At 41.8% G+C, this 14,748-nt stretch overlaps 1 protein-coding gene across 2 annotated transcripts in view; it reads right to left on the bottom strand.

Annotated features, from left to right (window-relative positions):
- Positions 1-14,748, bottom strand: part of SH3GL2 (SH3 domain containing GRB2 like 2, endophilin A1) — a 92,382-nt gene that overhangs the window by 15,603 nt on the left and 62,031 nt on the right. The window contains exons 1-2 of one of the 2 annotated variants that reach the window (XM_035558567.2): positions 12,659-12,677; positions 1,217-1,285 (exon numbers count right to left, since the gene is read on the bottom strand). In XM_035558567.2, the coding sequence (XP_035414460.1) occupies positions 1,217-1,285; positions 12,659-12,661 (72 nt within the window). In that variant the 5' untranslated portion in view covers positions 12,662-12,677. Of the gene's footprint in view, positions 1-1,216; positions 1,286-12,658; positions 12,678-14,748 lie in introns of those variants that run through there. The other variant, XM_035558565.2, reaches the window with a different exon arrangement.

Here is a 14,748-nt window from a genome sequence, read left to right as displayed (position 1 = left end):
GCTGAACTGCCTGGTAGGGAGCCCAGAAATGGCTAGAAGGTTGCAGAGGAGAGTGGGGGCGAGGGAACAGAAGGCCATGGACAGGCAGAAGGAGCGTATCCTCTGCCTACAGAAAAGCTGGCAATCGACACAGGGCCTGGTGGGGAGTGGGGAGGCAGCCGATGAGCTTTCTCTGTTCTCTTCTCAGCTCTCAGTGCTCTCATCTTCTGGGCTGCCAACCCATGCCACCCACAAGCATATGTGGGACCCAGCCGTGGCTGTTGCTCTGTCCTACTTCCAGCTCTAAACCTAGCATCAGTTTTCTGAATTTTCTTTAACAATTTCCAGTTTTGATGACAGTGCTTAAACCTATGACACATTCAAAGGGAAGCTGGGGGAAGTGAGAAATCAGGAGTGAGAAATCACTTCTGTAATATCTCCACTGTGTGAAGAAGTGCAAAGGATATGCCCTTCTCCTTTATTTTCCATCTTCTCCTTTATTTCCCCATCTCCCTACAAAAATGTGCAAATAAATAGCTTCTGGTTCTCTTGGCTGGTATCAGATACATACCCTACAAATCACCTAGCAGTAACTAATGTTAAAACATTTGATGGTAACTTTAAAAGCTGAAGTTAAAAAAAAACCTGCCACCACTGACCTTTCAGCTAACATATTCGTACTACTACACATAGCGTGGGCTCTTCTTTCCACGAAAACACTTGGTGCTACCACTGCCAGCCTCACTGAGAAGTCCATTGGGAGAAATTAGCCCCCATTTTCCTGAAGCATTTTGTCATTGGAGGCTTCCTAACTCTGAACCTGTGAGTGAATAACCAAGTGCTTATGTCAGCCCCCTTCCTCAGACAGCTCTTGCTCCTCTCGACTGATGCCCAAGGAGCTGAGAATTACAGGCACCCTCTGCCACTGAAACGACCATACTTGTAAACAGACTATTTCTGCTTACAGGGATCTTCCACAATAATTTAACTGAAGGTAATTTGTAGCTGGCATCAGCCTCAATCTCTGAATGAAATATTGGCAGTATAAAGAGTAACAGACATTATGTATTCCTCAGTCAAAAGATAAAATGGGATAAGAATCCAAAAATTCAGTCCTGACAAATAAAAGTCCAGTCTTTCAAAATTACTGAAATGGGGACAAAAGCTTTGAAAATCCTGTCCTAGAAAGGAAAAAATAATGGTAATAGTGGATGTACATATCTGCATTTAGACTTACCCTTTCCATTTCTTTGAAGTCATCATCTAGCTTGGTTCCTTCTGCACCTCCTACTTTTTCACTCACTTTCTGCAGTTTAAAAAAAAAAAAAGAAAAAGAAAAACATTCAGCAATAACATCAGTTTTGGTCACCGTGTTTTTCTGGGGAAGTGTTTTTTTTTCTGTAAGTTGGTACAACATTCAGATGTATCATTCTTTCTGAAAAAAAAAATTTCAAACACACTTCAACATAAGTTAAGCAATCAGAAAACAAACAAACAACAAAAAAAAAACTATTGCATAAGTCTCACAGACCCAATCCTCTGCTGCTATCAGAAGACATACATACTATCACATCTTTGCACTATCACACCCTTATTCCTCTGTGGGATGGAGGTCTGTATCTTGAACTTATCTAGCAACTAATCAACAACAGAGCTGTATTCAGCAGACAAATATCCGTGGTCATGTGTGCTGGTGAAAAAGGAAGTGACTTGACAGAATGAACTAGGAAAAGAATCACGGCACGAAAAACTTTCTCATCAGAGCTGAAAAACGGCCCTGCTGCATTGTCCCGTACATATCAATTCAACACCAAGGATAATAACCACATATAAGCACAGAGCAAGAAGCTCCCAAGCCATGACTCCAGCCACACAGAAGGCAACAGGCATCCATGCCCTTGAACTCTCAGAACATATTGACTAAAGCCACAACCAGACCTTCTACATTAAAAATCAAGTTTATAAATAAAAGGGATACATATATAAATATACATCCATATTCACACCATACAATAGCTTGAGGATCACATGAATTCTACCCTGAAGAAGGCTCGGAGGGACCTCACCACAGTATTCCAGTACTCAAAGAGGACTGCAGCAAAGCTGGAGAGAGGCTTGCTCTTAACAAGAAGCCACAAGGAGATGAAGGGCAATGGGTATGGGTTGCACTTGTAAAGGTTTCGTGTTCAAATAAGAAATATTTTTTTTACAGTGAGAACAATCAGTCATTGGGAAAACTTCCCCAGGGACTTGGCAGAATGAATCCCCATCACTGGTGGTTTTCAGGATGCAAGTGGACATGGCTCCTTTTTCTCACAAAAGATCTCACTTGATCATTTTTCGAGATTCCTTCCAACCTGGGCTGTTCTCTGATTCCATCATTCTATGTAGAATACCTAGCTGACAGACCAATTAGGAATAAAAAAAAGTGAATGCTGGTGTCATGTTTTTAGCAAATATTCTTTTTTTTTTTTAACAAAATTCTCATTTGGCAAGCAAATTGGAAAACAACATGATGCTACCAACAGCATCCTGGCTTGTATCAGAAACAGTGGGGCCAGCAGGACTAGGAAGTGATTGTCACTCTGTACTTGGCACTGGTGAGGACTCATCTCGAATACTGTGTTCAGTTTTAGGCCCCTCACTACAAGAACATGGAGGTGCTGGAACATGTCCAAAGAAGTGCAGTGAAGCTGGTGGAGGGTTGAGAGAACAAGTTTTAAAAGAATCAGCTGAGGGAGCTGGGGTTGTTTAGCCTGGAGAAAAGAAAGCTCAGGGGAGGCCTTACTGCACTTCAGTGTTCTAGTAGACGAAAAGCTGGACATGAGCCAGCAGTGCACCTGCAGCCCAGAAGGCCAACTGCGTCCTGGGCTGCATCAGTAGAGGGGTGGGCAGCAGGTGGAGGGAGGTGACTGTGGCCCTCTGCTCTGCCCTTGTGAGGCCCCAGTTGGAGTGCTGTGTCCAGGTCTGGGGCCCCCAGCATAAGAAGGGTGTGGGGCTGTTGGAATGGGTCCAGAGGAGGGACACAAAGATGCTCAGAGGGCTGGAGCACCTCTCCTGCGAGGAAAGGCTCAGAGAGCTGGGGTTGTTCAGCCTAAAGAGAACACTCTGGGGTGACCTCATTGCAGCTATTCAGTACTTAATGGGATAGAAGATAGCAACTTTTTTTCTGTCAGATAATGACAGGATAAGGGGGAATGGTTTTAAACCAAAAGAGGGAAGATTTAGGTTAGAGTTTATGAGGAAATTCTTCACCCAGAGGGTGGTGAGGCAACGGCAAAGGTTGCCCAGAGAGGTTGTAGATGAAGTCTTCTTTAGACCGTTTTAACAAAGTGTAAATACTGATTTCAGGAAAGTGACTCCTGCATTAAACAAGTAGAAATTAAAGAAAAATTGGACTTTTTTTTTGCTCTTAGTTTCAACCCATGTTAGCTCATCCATATCTTTCTTTCACAATATAGAGAAGGACAACCCACAGCCTGCCATATGCCTGCTATTAATAAAATTCAGGCATCTGATTGATTTAATATTCACCACAGTTCACTCCTACAAAGCTGCAAGTGCAGCACAGCCAAGCACTTATTCATGCAGACTGTTATGTTTGGAATAGAAAATGGCTATCAGTTCTGTTTGTTTTCTGACAGCTCTTTGCAAATAAGTACCAAAAATCGTGCATTAATGATACATCAACACTACTAAAAGCTTAAAAAAAAAAAAAAAAAAAAAAAAAAGGAGAGACTTATCCATTTCTTCCTACACAAAATAGATGTCCAGATCACACAGACACTTTCCTGTCATTAATTTGAATATAGAAGATAAGTTCGTGTGGTCTGTATTACTGAATTTATGCCTTAAAGAGATCAGTGAGGCACCACAAAAAGTCACAGATTTCAAACTCTGCTCTGTTAGGAATAATTCCACTGTGGACAATAGGTTGATTCAATGTCCTAAAAGATACTATTCATCTGCAGATTCTGTGAAAAATGGTAACTAAGGAACCATAAAGGCCAGAGGTTTTCTTCATCAATCCATGAATGAATCTTCTGCAAATTGATCTCCTATTACAGCTAAGATGGCAAAAGCTGCACAGGAGCTATCTATCAACAAAGAATTCAGGTCCCTGAAAACAACAGCAAAGATGCTAGCACTTAAATATTCAAAGCAGATTTTGAATAAATGAGGTTCATCTCTAAGGATACAAAGTAAACAAAGGTAATTATTCCAGCCTCTTCTAGTTACAGCCTTTCTTTTTGTACTTCTAATACCTTAGGATCTCTTCATAGCTGATGAGGTTTTGCAGACATGTCTTATCATCCCCAAAGATCCCCTGAAGATCCCATCTCACATCTACAAACCTTAGCAATTACTCTTTCCCTTCATATTCATCATTACTCTAGAGAGAGAATACATGACACTTAACCATGCAGCTCTGTAGTCAGCTGGAGTGATCACTGTCAGGTCACGTCAAAAAGGCAATTCACTCCTTTATTCTCAGCATGCTTTACATTTCTGGTCACTTTGTCAATATTAGTTTCACAATCAGTATTAAGAGTCACTCATTTAAGGTGACAAACAAAAGAGCCATGTTCTACACATCAAATTAATTTGTACAGTTCTGGGTCAAGCGCTGTTACAGACAACAGGGATGAGTCACAGGAGGGAGGCAAAACATGAAGCCTTTACTCCTTCTGGAGTGGTGTGACTCTTCTCTCAGGGTTAGTTAAATCACAGACCTTCAGAAAGTACCTTCACCTCCATTATCCAGACAAAAATCTAATTTGGAAAAGTGCTGACAGACCTTAGGAAAAGAGCAACTGAACCACCATCATATCTGAAAACTTAAATGCTACTTATTCTTGAAAGGCTACAGGCACTCAGCAGCCAGAGATAAGAAATCAAATTAAGGGTTCAAATTTAAAGGAAAAAAAAAATCAGAAGTTCTTTCCCCTTAGGGCAGAAGGGTCAATCTTCTCAGAGGAGGATATTAAGACCCCATTTCAAGGCCATAATCTAGGGTGGTCCTATGGGAGCTGTGGGCCTGAGAAAGGAAACTGAAACATTTCCAACTTAAACCACATCTATGTCATCACTGTATTGATTAAATTTAGAGATATTCCTTAGCCTGTTTATATTCATCCTCCTAATCAATTGTTAAAGCATTGTTAAGGCATTTAATTATGGCTGGTACTTCCACTGTTCTCTAAGACTGTCAGATTCGATTATCATAGGTCAGGAAGATAGAACAGCTTACATCATCTGAAGATCTGCTTGTGCCAAAGATTCAGAAGCAGTCAGAAAAATCCCCAGCTACAAACAGCAAGAAAACAAAATTCTCTTTTGCCCTGTCATGTAAGTCAAGGTTTCAACATTTTGTTTCTTATTTTACAATGGAATGAAGATTAGACCCTTGAAGTTGTCTCTACCACATTTCTCCTAAACCAGTCATCATATGGAAGAAACAAGGCCTAACCTGATATCAGGGCAATATTATTTAATTATTTTCTGATCATGAGTTTTCTTTCTGATTTTTATTACTTATTTCATCTTGTCTCCAAATAGCCTTTACAATAAGATTATCATAAAAACATAAATTTATTTTAATGAAAAAAGACAGGTTCAACAAACAATCATTATCCAAGTGTGGGAAAAATATGAAAAGTTTTTTATGCATCGAAGGTATGCAGAACTTTCCTACACCTAAAAATGTGATGTTTTATAGTCATGATCTTCAGGTCTTATATAACTGAAAACAAGTGCTGTGTGCATCAAAGCACAGTCCAATTGTTTAAAGATCCCATCTCCACTCAGGTAGAATATTAACATTACATCCAGTGGTCAGAATGGTTTCAATACAGACAGCAAAGGTGTCACGACAACATTAAGCCTATTTTTTTTTTCTTCTCCAGAAGATAATTTTTTAAAGGTAGCTTTGTCGTAGATTCTGACAGGACAAGGAATATAAGCCATTGTGACAGCAGATAGCAGTGTGATTTGGTAGATGGAGTTGTTGTGAAACAGGAAAACAGGTCTTGGCTATGGAACCATTGATTCTGTTTTCATACAGCTATGCAAATTACCTGTTTTGTATTGCTGTGTCACAAGCACTATGTTGCACAGGGAAAAAAAATTATTATGCAGTCACTATGAATATGCTGAAAATTCCCATTACCTTTTTTTAGAATACACTGATAATTACTTATACAATATCCTATAAAGCCATCTTTTAACTAGTAATGATACAAATCTGACAGTCATCTCTCACTACTCACAAGATGTTAAATCAAATGTGCATTAGGTTGCTATTCCATGAGAATTATGTTCTTCAGTAGTATGATGTTGCATCCTATTAGGCCAGTCAGTCTCACGTCAGTGCCTGGTAAAATTATGGAGAAGATGATCCTTGAAGTTATTGAAGTGCACCTGGGGGACAATGCAGTCATTGGTCCCAGCCAACGTAGGTTCTTGAGGGGTAGGTCCTGCCTAACAAATTTGATTTCCTTTTATGATAAGATCACCCATTTAGTCAATCAAGGGAAACCAGCTGATGTGAACTTTTTGGACTTCAGCAAAGCTTTTGACACGGTTTCCCATAGGATCCTACTGGACAAAATGTCCAGCATACAGCTAAACAAAAACATCTCATGATGGGTGAGCAATTGGCTGACGGGCAGGGCTCAAAGGGTTGTGGTAAATGCAGCCACATCAGGCTGGCAGACTGTCACTAGTGGGGTCCCTCAAGGCTCCATTTTAGGGCCAGTCCTCTTCAATGTTTTTATAAATGATTTGGATGTAGGACTAGAAGGTGTTTTGAGCAAATTTGCTGACGACACCAAACTTGGAGGAGTTGTGGACTCAGATGAGGGTGGAAAGGCCTTGTAGAGACATCTGGACAGATTGGAGAGCCAGGCAATCACCAACCACATGAAGTTTAACAAGAGCAAGTGCCGGGTCTTGCACCTGGGACGGGGCAACCCTGGCTATACGTACAGACTGGGCGACGAGACGCTGGAGAGCAGCCCCGCAGAGAGGGATCTGGGGGTTGTGGTTGACAGCAAGTTGAATATGAGCCAGCACTGTGCCGTGGCAGCCAGGAGGGCCAACCGTATCCTGGGGTGCATCAAGCACGGCATTGCTAGTCAGTTGAGGGAAGTGATCGTCCCGCTCTACTCTGCGCTGGTGCGGCCTCACCTCGAGTACTGTGTGCAGTTCTGGGCACCACAGTACAAAAAGGACGTTAAACTGTTGGAGAGTGTCCAGAGGAGGGCGACGAAGATGGTGAAGGGCCTAGAGGGGAAGACGTATGAGGAGCGGCTGAGGTCACTTGGCCTGTTCAGCCTGGAGAAGAGCAGGCTGAGGGGAGACCTCATCGCAGTCTACAACTTCCTCTCGAGGGGGAGTGGAGAGGCAGGTGACCCATTCTCCGTTATCACCAGTGATAGGACCTGCGGGAACGGTGTTAAGCTGAGGCAGGGGAGGTTCAGGCTGGACATCAGGAAGAGGTTCTTCACCGAGAGGGTGGTCGCACACTGGAACAGGCTCCCCAGGGAAGTAGTCACTGCACCAAGCCTGTCTGAATTTAAGAAGCAATTGGACTGTGCACTTAGTCACATGGTCTAAACTTTGCGCAGACCTGTGCGGTGCCAGGAGTTGGACTTGATGATCCTTATGAGTCCCTTCCAACTCGGGATATTCTATGATTCTATGATTTCATGATTAGAGTGCTTTCTGAGCAATTCAAACAGAAAAATCAATTCAAAAAAGAAAATCTTGCATGGCAGTACATGCCACTATCCAAACTTGAAAATGAAGCAAAATCATCATCAAACCACAAGAGTAGTCACCTGAGTCTGCAGCTCTACTAATTTGGTGAAATACAGTAATGAAAGGAGGTTAGAAATGCATGATGGAAAACAACAGTACCCTCTGTAGTTCATGCTTATTAAATACAAGTCATCCTGTTGATGTCTCACTCCTTAGTACCTGTTCCATAGGTTCCCTGTAATTCCTCCATGCAGTTTTTGCCTCTTTGACTTTTGCCTGTCCTTATAAGGTTTCACGTTCTGGGAGCACAGGGACAGAAGTATATTCAGGTTTGCTAAGGATTTTCAAACAGGCTCTAACATGCTGTAATGCTTTGTTAGCATTGCAAACAGATGAAAGACATAGCTGGCTTGCAAAAGAAAGTAGTGAAAAATACACATTTTAATGGGAAGAAGTCTGTGTACACATGGTGACGGTTTGCCAACATTTCAGGCTTCTCAGAAGGAGAAAACATTTGAAAAAGAACATTTATAAAAAGTACAGTCTCTAGTCTAGATTTTTTTATTTATTATTCTATTGCTTCCCATTCTGTCACTTCACACTTGCAGGCTAATTTTTCTGCATGTTTGATTCCTGTACATTTTGGCACTTCAGGTACCAGAATTTGTTACCACAGGAAGCGTGACACCTGAAATTCCAATTCATGATCATGGCCCTGGTCCAATGAGGCATACATCCTGTGGCAAATCATACTCTCAGCAGTAGCAGTAAGCAAGAGAGGAGATTCTCCGGTAATTTCAGACAAACTAGAAAATAGACTAATAGAAAGAACTCACCTCAGAAGTATAAGTAAATTAGCTGTACTTGAGACTTCTGCTTCTCCAAATGACATTAGAATAGCAAATAAAAGAGACACCTTTTCAAGGTCACTTATCTCCTGTAACACGGAGATAGCTCATCTTCCGAAATCTTAAGAGGCTGTAGAAAATATCACTGTTGGTTCAAAGAACCTTATTCTGTACTGAAAATGAAATTTACATCTGATTTCAACTGAAGTAAAGTGATCTTGCTCAAGTTTTTCAGAAACAGCCATCTAGATATGGGAATTCCCAGTTTACAAGTAAATGATCCAAAACTGTTAGCTTTGGAAAGCTTCAGAAAATTCAACAGGTCTGACACAGCTCACCAGAAGAATCTGATTTACCTTACAAAGTATTCCACTCTTTTATTGGAAAAACTGAGCAAAAAACGTATTTTTGTTAAACAGAGAAGATTTCACAAGACAGGAAAGCTTATCACCCTTTCCCTTGCACTTAATATTCTACGTACTTTATTCTATTTTTCTTTTAATTTGTAAACACATTGTATAAAATAGGGATTGTTAATAGGATGCAGGACAAGCCACTTCAGTGGTAAAACACAAATAGGATCCCAGCTTTATATATGTGGAAGATTCAAAAGGACTGTAATGCTCGTTTACTTTCCATTAGTAAATTTCTCATTCCTCTGTTGTGACAGCAAGAAGAGCAGTCCAGAATGCCAGCTGGGGTTCGTCAGCACAGGATCCTCCCCTTGCAAAACTGAGAAGCACAGTGACTGTGCTGCTACAACAGAAACCGTAAGGAGTCATGAAAACAGTGTGAAAGGCAAAAGGAAAAAAACAGACGTCCAAGAATCTCCAGGGAACTTCGCTGTTTCTTTTCTGTTTGCACTGATACTTTGATTATGCCATTGAAGCTTTGCTTTCTCCCTGGCAAAATGAAGAAATACACTTGCCTACCACATGGGAAAATTGTGAGCATTAATTTGCACCTGCTACTGCTTGTAAGCACGAGCATATCTAACAAAAATGTTAGTGATACACTTAAGGCAAGCATCTGCAGCCAACTCTGAGATTATCTTTTCTGTTCCTTTCTGTCACTTGACAGATGTATTTAATCAGGAAATAATATACTACCTCCCCTGATAGCACTCCAATCACTTTCTCCCTGCTGGAAGTCTTTTTTCACTGATCCGTGCCACCTCGAGTGCACACCAACCACAACTGAGTACTTCTGTCCCTTCTTAAAAGTTCCCTTGACTCTGATGATGTTGGATGCAGAATGACAAGAAGAGCACTATCCAAAGATTGGTAAGTGAACTGAATTTGGGAAAGTCAAGAAGAAAAGCGAAGGCTGAGACTGGCCTACAAAAGGCTTGCCTTCATCTCTCTCACAGCATCTTCTTGAAGTACTCTTTATACACGTACGATAGCTTGGCCGTGCTAGTTCCTGCAGTTGCTAGTAGCAGGGCCCACAGCCTTGTTAAGAGCCTTACTTGTCTTGGAGACAGTTCAGGAGTCCAGGAAAATTAATAATAATGTGGCATACAGAATGTGACAATTAAAAACAATGTGACATACAGAAGAAACAGGACTTGGCAATCCTAAAGACAACCCACTGACAAAGCTTGTCAAGTCAGGAGCAAAAATCTTCATGGGACAGGTTCTCCAGTGACTCCAGTGATAATCTGGAGCAAAGGCAAAATGGTTCACTGGAACATTTCAAGACATCTCAAGGAATCCAGTGTAAGAAATAGCCATAGTGAACCTGTCCCATGTTTCTACTCTCATCACTTAGAATAAATCCCTAATTTGATCTTTTTTTTTCATTTTCAGTTGAAGCTGAAGGGAAAAGAGGTTGTCTGGATCAGTGATTACTTTGCCATTCTGGTCTAGCATTTTGCTCCCTGCCTGCTAGCAAGGACCACACCGCAGAACTCCTGCTACGCCAGCATTGCAGAGGGAGTCCACGCTCAGCACGAGCACACAACATAAAAGTACACCTGCCTCTAAGCAAGCTTCTGCACTGACGGCAGTGACTGCAGAGCCGCCGCTGCAATGCCACTGCGTTACACTGGAGACTGGCCACTGGTGAGAGAAACAGGGAAGGGTGAGAGCAGGGACAGAAGTGCTGAGGAAGTGCTGCTGTTTTGGTGCTACCCCCACGGAAAGTCCCTGCACAGAAGCACCCACCCCAAGAGGTGACTGTAGGCAGTACCACAGGGAAGACACAAAATTAAATGGGTATTACACAGTCTAGTGACAGAGGTGTGCCGGTAACTTGAGACACTGCAGTGCATCCCCAGTGAGCAAGGGAATCTATTTCATATGTTTACACTTATTACCAAAATTGCACACGTTTGCCAAATGCACACTTGAGGAGTTCTGTTCTCTGCAAAGTTTGCGTTCAGCCAGGATGCCAGCACCTTGCTGTTTAGAGTGGGCTCAGGAGTTGGCAGAGAGAAGCTGGCAAAAGCTGCCAGGGATCTGAGGACAACCAGAACACTGTGTGCTTTTTCAACACTACCTCTCTGTTCCCAGCAGGCCACCAGCACTAGCAGCAGAGAAAAAATTGTTATAAAAAAGGTGCCTGTATCACCTAGAAGATGTGCCAATCTCTACTTTTTTGTTGTTGTTTGTTTTTGCAGTAAGGAGGAGGGACAGAGAATCTACTCCCATATGGTATTTCTGCTTCTGATGACAACAGTACCATGATCCAGTCCCTGTAGTAGACCTGCAGGCAATAAATAACATGTTCACAAGCTTTTCACACCTGTGCAAAGGAGTATGGATTCAGACCCACAATCCTTAAGAGCTCCCCACATTGCAGCACTGGGAGCTCTGCCCTACACTGTACTGTCACAGAGAAAGGTCACATCTGTGCTCTATTTCCCAGAGTGCAAAAAAGTTTGGTAGCAGACTGAGTGTTTTTCCAAGGTAAGCAGCTCACTCAGCTGGATGGTGGTAAGGCAACTCTGAGGGAAAGGCAAAAAACAATGCAAGAATACTACCAGTTTTGGAGGCTTGTTGCTGGCAGATGGGAGCAGTACCACCTGGAATGCTATCAGTTGTCAGCTCCTGACCCATTGTGCTCTATTACCATAAATAATGTTATTTTTTTTTATTTTAGATGGAGAGTGTGAACCACAAAATTACATATTTATTCAATCTTCCATATCTTTTTTTCATGTCTCCAAAACAATTTTTATGAATTTTTAAGGGGGAAGATGCTTCTTATAAAACTCCTGAGTAGGTAGAACCTAGAATTGCAGCTTTAAGTTTTGTTGCTGCCCTTTGTAAGAGGAGTTGTGGATATTAAAACCATATACAGAGGTGTATAACAGCACACAGAGTGAAAAAAAGGCAAAGAGAACACAGACTACGTATCCATCCAGTTAGCATCCTATCTGGAACTCAGGTACAGTGTGCTTATTGATCATGATCTATCTTATCTGCATACATTACCACATGCATGCCCATAGCTTCTGACTTCAGCAGAAGCGATGATCTCTTCCTTTTCACTGCTTCAGCTGCCATACCCTTACCTCACCACCTAGCAAACCTGCTCTGGGCACAGGCAACAGGTGACTTAAGCCATCCCTTGGTTTCTTGTCACCAGGCTGCCTGAGCTCATCTGGTCCATTTCAGCACAGAGCTGTGTGAGGAAGCTTCCTATAGCTGTGGTTTAATCCGCCAGCTGAGAAGCAGAGCTCACCTTCACCCCTCATGGCAAATAACTTTTGCATCAAACTTCAGCTTTGAAAAGTTGAGTGTTTCACATGCAGGCATAACACATGGAGAGCGCAAGGACATTCTGCCCACCACTCAGGTCTTACAGGCTGTGGAGCCCAAATGCCTGACCAGCATTACACAAGCAGTGATGCAATCACGTGCTGTTCATCAGTAAAGTATAGTCTGCTGCATGTGACTCTGTCGGGCAAATCAACCACCCATTTTACACAGTATTAAACCTTTGGAGTGACATAATTTTCTCTCTTGGTACAGGAAAATTAATTAAGTTTCAGTAGAAATAAATAGGGCATACTCAGGCCTAACAAAGCAAAATAACAGCAGGAGAAATTTATAGCAATTAAATACCATTTAAGCCGTATTTTATAACTCTTCAGAATGTATGCCAGTCTGCAGGCCTTTTGCTGGGTGAAAGTCACGGTAGTCCTTAACATCTGGAAATGTGGGAATGCTAGGAACATTGAGAAGCTGCTGCAGACCGAAAGAACAAAACATGGCTTAAACATGATTCATCATTTTAACAGCTGCACAAACTACACAATTGTGAAGTTGATCTTTCTACATTTGAAAGTTCATTTGCTAGACTCCGTCAGTGAATTAACTGTTATCTAACAAAGACTTGAAGTTAGGGGTAGTTTGCAAGGGAAAGCATGTCTATAAGCTGTTGCTGGTAGTGAAGCACATTTATTTCTAGTGTTCCTATTGCCACAAGATATAAAAGGCTGCAGAGTCTGTACAGCACATCAGAGAGCCAGTCCAAACCGTTTGTATATCTCCTTACCCTATCGGCAGCAATGAGAGTTTATTCACTACATACAGAGCAACCAAAAGCCCAAAGCCACCCACCACCTTCAGTTTAATAACAGCATATTTAGACACTGCTGAAAATTGACCTAAGTTTTTCACATGAGCACTACGTTTTTCACATGAGCACTACTAAGCTGAATGCCCTTTCCTGAAATTCACGTCCCCCCTGCACATGCTCTCACACTCACTGCACACCAGCAGCGTGGCCCAAGCACCGCCTGGCTGTCGGGGCAGGAGGGGCATAGCAGCAGGCACTGGACATTCCAGAGGGAATGTCCTTGACCAAAAAGGCAGACTGCCTTTTTGCACTCCTGGGATGTACACAAACGAGCAATAAGAAGAAAGAAGGAACTGGGTGGGCTAGGACTGGGTGAAACATGTCGAGAGGTAAGTACAAACATGAAGGGTGGAGATGCTGTGTGGCATCACCAAGCCTGCTGTTGTGCTGCACTATGCAGGAAATGCAGGGAGCAGATGCAGCTTCTCTTCTGCGGCTGCAGCAGAGCTCAGAGAGGGGATTCTGTCAGTCAGAGTGAGAGGGAAGGCCAGCCCTTTCTTGCTAACATTAATGCTTAGTCACAGCCCTCAGGTATTATTATTTAAATTTGCAGATGATCATATTTCTCCTCTTTCCTCCTTACATCACTGTGTGCACCATTTACCAATGGCACAGGACATTATGGTAGGTAAGGAACCAAAACTTATACAACAAACAAGAGCCCCAAGACCTCAATTCCGACCTAAACACTATTGCAATTCACAAAAAAACACCTCTGAGTCCAGGCAGTTAAACAAGACATACCTGCACGAAGCTACAGCAGAGCCGTGTGCTGTTCTGTGGTACTTATTTGGGAATTCTAAGAGGTACCAAAGAAAAGGGGAAAAATGACCACAGAATCCCACCCGGAGGCAGATGATCTCACTAACTGGTTCATTACCACCACCAAGACTGATAATAAGACCACACAAATCAATACAACAAGCTGTGCTTCACACGCGGAAACAATTTGTGTCTATGGTTCTAGCTAGTGTTAGAGATAAAGATACTCCAAGAAGTCTGCTTTGCAATGAAAACCTTTCTTTAGGTTTTTATCTAATTCACAAAACAGTTTCTTATTAGCAGGAGGGATAAAAAGATTTTTTAGATATAATAATGAGACAGGCAATTTTTCTAATATTATGTTGGAATTCATTTGAACAAAGGAAGTCAGATGAAAATAAAATAAAAACGAACACTGGGCTTGGTAAAAGGACCAGCTCAGAAAAAAAGGCCAGCTCAAAAATTAGAAATATTTACAGCTTTACATATCTCAAGATATTCACATAATGCAAATATTTTCAATCAGTTTTTCAGTCTTTTACAGCATCTGAAGCCAAAAACATTGTGTATGAATTATATACACACCTGATGTTCCGCAGAAAAGAAAGGGAGAAATGTTTCTCTGAAAGAGCAAATTCAGTTGCCTAGTTATTTTTTGCCTCTTCGCCTAGTTATATTCCCTGTGATTTTAATTTCAAATGAAAATAAACTATTCAATCAACAAGTTCAGCTTTATAAAGCTATTAGATTTTATTGACTTTTCCTAAAAATATTATGGAATCTTCACGAAGATTGCACTGGCTGTGCAGGC

This window comes from Cygnus atratus, chromosome Z (genome assembly GCF_013377495.2).
Source record: "Cygnus atratus isolate AKBS03 ecotype Queensland, Australia chromosome Z, CAtr_DNAZoo_HiC_assembly, whole genome shotgun sequence".
NCBI classification, from domain to species: Eukaryota; Metazoa; Chordata; class Aves; order Anseriformes; family Anatidae; genus Cygnus; species Cygnus atratus.
This window is presented reverse-complemented; position numbering and strand designations above follow the sequence as displayed.